Here is a 6,012-nt window from a genome sequence, read left to right as displayed (position 1 = left end):
ATATGCTTCATGCCTTTTATTTGGTTATTTTTCATGCTTATATTAGTGTTTTAATCATGTAATGGTATGTATATATGCTCACTGCATATTTTTTAGTTATATGCTCATATGCTTCCTGCCTTTTATTTTAATATTTTTCATGCTTATGGGATTATGTAGTTAATGAATGATGTGCTTATGTTCTTCTTGCATCTGAAGAAACGAGAGTGTGTATGTAAATATACAGGAAAAGAATTTTGTGGCTGGAGTGAAAAAAGAAGCCACTAAAGGGTGAGTAAGGCCCTTAACTATTAGCCAAAATGGAACAAATAATTCCTAATGATTTTCATTGAATGAGAAAAAAAAACAAATAAATGGTGAAAATTAATTAAATAATACATGAAATGAAAAAAAATCTCTTTGCTTGTTTTGTAGCTGTTGATGTGTTTTCGGTGATTGTTTTAGAGATTTTATTGAAATGAGTTTTGATTAGGATCTACCTCCTTTTGGTTATTCTGTTTGTGTGGGAATTTTAGGCCACGCAATTGTCGGATGTTACAGATGTTGGAAGTGAAGAGATGGAGCTTGTTGATGAGGTATTGGAGTCTAGCTTACTTTTGTGTACTCATAATGTTCATGTTTGATTTGATAACTAATGGTAATTAATTTTTCGTTCGAATTAATATAAAATATAGTTACCAGATCATGGTTGCCTACAAGAAGATGAGATACCAAGAGTTGGAATACGGTTTGCTCAGTTATAGATGGCTCATGACTTTTATGTGACCTATGCAAAGAAAGCTGGATTTACAACTAAGATAAGGACGACAACATTTGATAAGATCACAAAGGCTCCCATTAACCAAGCTATACACTGTAATCGCGACGGGATCCGTGAGTCTCGTGTTAAAGCACCAACGCGGAAGAATACGATTTCAGCTACTGGGTGCAAAGCAATGATATATGTAAAGTTTGATAAAGACGTGCAAGACTGGATTTTGCTCAAGGTTGACTTGACGCACTCTCACCCCTGTTCACCAAAAAAGGCAGTGCACTACCATGAGTATGGGCAACTGACTATGCATGAGAAGTGCGTGATCGAGGATAATGATAAGGCTGAGATTCGACCAAACAAGACATTCCTTGCTTTGTCAAATGAGACTGGTGGCCCCTCTAACTTGGGATTCTCAGAGAAGGATTTAAGAAATTATATAACAGCAAGGCTCTGAACTAGCAGCATGAATGCGGATGTTAGGGAGATGATGAGCTACTTCAGGAGAATGAAGGACATCAATCCGAACTTCTTTTACGCGGTGGAGTTGGACGATGAGTGTAAATTTAAGAGTGCAGAATGGGTCGATGCAAGGTGTAGGGCGTCGTATGAATACTATGGAAACGTCGTGTCAGTTGATAGCACTTACAGAAGGAATAGGTACGTAGTAGTTAAGTTGGTGCTTTTTCCTTTTCCTGATAAAACGCTATTCGATCGTGATTGGCATTTCTTACATCTGGTTGGTTTTTCTGGTAGGCATGGATTACCATTTGTGTCGTTCGTTGGGGTCAACCACCATGGTAGGTCGACCCTCATCGGTTGTGCTTTGTTGGGGAATGAGGAAATCGCAAGTTATGAGTGGGTTTTTAGCCAATGGGTCAAGTGCATGGGAACTGCTCTACAGTGTATCATAACCGATCAATGTCGATCCATGTACCGTGCAATCAAAAATACTTTACCCGACACACGCCACAGGTGATGCATCTGGCATATTATGAATAAGTTAAGTTCCAAGCTTGGGGGTTACCGTCGGTACGGAGCTTTGTATGTTGACCTAAACGACATTGTGTGGAACTCTCGGACCGAGGAGTCATTTGAAGATAACTGGGCTGATTTTATAGATGAGTACAACTTATATAACAACACATGGCTGTCAGGTTTGTTACTGTACGATTATTTCACACGCTTTTATTGCAATTGTTTGGCATCTGAATGTTTAGTATATGCGTAATTTTTTATGACAATTATATGGATGTTCATTATAGTATACATTTGGATGTTTAATATATCAGTGATTGTGGATGGTCATTTATCAGGTGTAGTATAATGTTTGGTGTAAGCTTTCTATCCTTAATTTGGGATTATTTATTCCTTATAGATTTGTATGATGACCGACGTATGTGGATCCCAATATACTTCAAGGGTGAATTTTGGGCAGCAATGCGGAGTACGCAAATGAGTGAGAGCATGCACGCATTCTACGGTGGATACTTACACAGTAAAACTAGCTTGGTTCAATTTGTTCACGAATATGAAAATGTTCTTGGAGTCAAGGAGCAGAGGAAACTGGAGGATGATGCTGCAGACTCGATGGGGGTTATCCCTTGTGCAACCACCTCGCCTATGGAGAAATAGTTTCAGCAAGAGTATACCACGAGCATTTTTAGGGATGTTCAAATTGAGTTTGTGAAGAAGGCTAACTGCAGAGTTTCTGCAGTTGATGAACAGGGTCCATTGGTCTGCGTGATGGTGGAAGAGGAGAAACTAGTCAATGATACTATTCTATGCGTTCCGTACGATGTTCACTTTGACCATTCCACATAGGAGCTTCGTTGTGAGTGCAATCTTTTTGAGAGTTCAGGTGTGTTGTGCTGTCACTGCCTTGAAGTTTTCCATTCATATAAAGGTTACAAAGTACCTTCATGTTATGTTCTCCCTCGATGGAGCAAGAAGATAAAGCGCAAACATACGTATATCAAAAGTAGCCATGATGTCAGTCGGTCGGATGAGAGTCATGTTGCATTCAGAGGACTGTGTGCACACTTCTATAATGTTGCTCAAGAGTTCGTCGGTGACGATGAAGAAACAACATTGCTGCATGTTGCTTTGGAAGAAACAATGGCCAAGTTGGCTGCGCACCGTGCCAAAAAGAGGTCCGAGAGCGTGTCAAAGACCCAGACGAACATTGGCTCACAGAGTTCGAACGATGTCGGTGTTGATGACACCCAAGGCCCATCAAATGTCACCACAAAGGGGAGGCCAAAGAGTAAGAGGCTCGGCGCTGCCCTTGAGAAGTCCTTCAAGAATTCAAGGCGGAGAAAACAAAAGAATTCATCCCCGGTAGATGTTTGGCTTAATCTCAACTTTGTATGTTTATTTGGTATATTACTATTCTAGAACATAACTTTTGGACTTTTTTCTTCTTTTTTTTGGGCAGGTGGTTCGTCCACACGCATTTCAAGATATACACCATGATTTTGTTGCTGGCCTAAATGTCCCCGAACAAGCCGGTGGTTTCATGTCTTTGTTAAGCTCCTTCAACAAAAAGTAGGATTAGTTGGACAAGTTTGTGATAGTATATATTTTCTCATCTCTGTGTTTAAGAATTATTGTTAGTTTCAAGGTTCTAAGGCAGCTGTTGCAAAGGTCCACATGTTATTAATTGCAAGAACCATTTTTTTGAGTGTTAAATCGAACCATTTTACTATTTTTATTTCGTGTAGACTTAATGCATAACGTGTATATTTGATGGTTATTCTGTAATTTACGATGTAGTTTAATTAAGTTGTTCCTGATTTCTACATGCTTTACTATATAGTTTTTCGGTACGTAGCATTCGTCATAGACATTGTTTTCACGTATTTTTTAATGAACTAAAGTGGATGTTCATTTCTATAGGTGTTCAGATGTTCATTTCTACTATAAACAAGGATGGTTAGCCGTTAGCATTCTCGTGTGTTTTGATTTTGACCTTGTTAGACTGGATGTTCATTATAGTAAGGTATAAGATGTTCAGTTTAGCTATATTGGTGGATGGTTAATGGTCACCTGTTTCAATATGCACAAATATGGTAGCTTTACCAAACAACCTTGATAAAGCCGGGATTCTAACATCTAAAAAGACATAGATAATTTTTAGGTAACATAACCAATAAATCATTGTATTGTAGGAAAAAAATATGTCATGGAATCAAGTCTTTCTAATGTGACAATAACAAATCCTTAAGCATGTCAGCAGTAAGTAAACTCAGTATAATCTGGTAGTTCAATTCATTGTAACTAATACTAAGTAAGCAACTCCTTCCTCCCTCTACGCATTGCCCCCTTGGTAATCCCTCCGCACGTTCAATCAATGACCGTGTGCTAGGTGCACTGTAATCCCTTCGGTAATCTTGATTTTCATCCAACGACGGGTTAACTATCAATGTTCTGATTTGTTCCTCCTTAGTCTCCCCCAACTTTATTTCTCTTAGTCTTGGATGAATTGAATGTATTGGGGACGGGGTTAGAGTCTTTTCAAGCTGAGTTAAACCGAGTGAAAAGCTCGATCTACCTGGACTCGGTGTATGATAGGGTGATTTTATTGGAAACACCGTTTGCAGGGGTTGCATAATTATGGCTTTGGTTTGGTGCCCCTGTTCAACATTATTGAGTACTTGCTCAAATTCAGGACACTGAATGATAGAAATGTCAAATTCGATGCAAATGAATGAGACAAGAAGTTAGCTAAGAGAACATGTCATGCCTAGCTACACGGCTAATCACATGACATGGGTGTGAAAATAAAAAAAAAACATACAGCAAGGTAATCAATAACCCACTAACTGGTCAAAATCATAGTCACTGAGCTGTACAGGTGCTGCTGGCGGTGTGTGTGGAGATCCATTTTTTAGGTCAGTTTTTCCTTCTTGATGACTTTCATGATTGCCGTTGAACACTGGATCTTCTTGTCTTATATCATGTGGCGGAGGGTGCTATTGGAATAACCGTATCCTTCTAGCAAGCGGCACGTCGTCATCATCATCAAATTCTGAGACTACCAATGGCGCAGTAGTGCTTCCTGAGACACTTTCTCTTGGAATTTCTTTTTTGGTGCCGCGTCTAGATCGGCTCCTACTGAGAATCAACTTTCTCCTCGAACCACTCTTGGATTGATGTGATGTAAATTCATGCATATCGTCATTTAAATTAACAAACAAACAAAACCTTACTAAAGTGAACAACCAAATCGTACTAAAGTGTACACCCAAAAATATAACAAAGTGAACATCCAATTCAAATTATCACATGAGCTATCCTACAGAAAGCAGACCACCTTATCCGTCTTCTTATTTCTTGCCTGAGATGTAGTCTTGCCTTGGGTAGACGGAAATTCGTCAGTGTCCTTGCAGGGCCTTTTACACCCTCCTTTCTCGTTAACTGTTTTACTCAAAGACTGCTTCTTATGTCTTTTCTCTTTCATTGAATTGTTGACTAGGCAACCCTGTGTTCAACATGGGACAACAAATACATGGAAAAATCTAATGTGAACTTTCAGGCGTTTGGAAAACATAATAAACTCACAATCGTTCAAAAAAATTAACCATCTATAGCCACACTATATTTTACATCCAAAACCTAACTACAGTGAACATCCTCAATTACAACCACACTAATCATCACTAAAATCTATTTTCACACAATGAATCAACTAGGTAGCCCCATCAAGCAATTCTTTCATACATAAAAAGCCATCCAAATAAATTAATCATAAGTTATCTATCCAATTCATATTAGAACCTAATTTGAGCATCCTAAATCCTCCTATTTAAGTAACAAACTCAACTCAAATAAAACCTTAATAAAAATAAGACACAATTGTATTCAAACAAGCTTTCAATATAAAAACATGTAAATATCATACACGGTCATTGAATTTAGCTCTCCTAACCGTTCTTTTGTGAACTTCATATATCAAAACAAGCCATACAGCCACATAATAAAGTTACTTTACAATTTTGTAATCGCAAATTCTATGATAACGATCAACCATCATATCACATAAATAAGGATCCAATTAATTGAGCTCACGAGCTTTCATAAGGAAAGCAAATCACCTTTTCTGCCTTCCTATAGCTTGGATGAGGTGAAGTCTTCCCTTTGGTAGACATTGATTCGTCAATGTCGTTGCGGGGCCTTTTACACCTCCCCCCTCGTTAACAGCTTTACTCGAACATTGTTTCTTCTGATTTCTCTTGTTCCTTGTATTTTTGACTAGGCAA

General features: G+C 38.4%; 1 protein-coding gene across 1 annotated transcript; it reads left to right on the top strand.

Annotated features, from left to right (window-relative positions):
• Positions 1-743: 743 nt before the first annotated feature.
• On the top strand, positions 744-1,208 carry LOC140184185 (protein FAR1-RELATED SEQUENCE 5-like). Its single transcript, XM_072234486.1, has one exon. It carries the CDS (start codon positions 744-746, stop codon positions 1,206-1,208), a length of 465 nt encoding a protein of 154 aa, XP_072090587.1.
• The last annotated feature ends 4,804 nt before the right edge of the window (positions 1,209-6,012 follow it).

The sequence above is a fragment of the Arachis hypogaea genome, chromosome 4, assembly GCF_003086295.3.
Source record: "Arachis hypogaea cultivar Tifrunner chromosome 4, arahy.Tifrunner.gnm2.J5K5, whole genome shotgun sequence".
In the NCBI taxonomy this organism is placed as follows: domain Eukaryota; kingdom Viridiplantae; phylum Streptophyta; class Magnoliopsida; order Fabales; family Fabaceae; genus Arachis; species Arachis hypogaea.
Note: the sequence above shows the minus strand (reverse complement) of the source record. Positions and strands in the feature narration are given on the sequence as shown.

What these genes read in the sequence shown, in the direction of transcription:
- LOC140184185 (XM_072234486.1), top strand. Translation starts at nt 744, where the DNA reads ATGGCTCATGACTTTTATGTGACCTATGCAAAGAAAGCTGGATTTACA.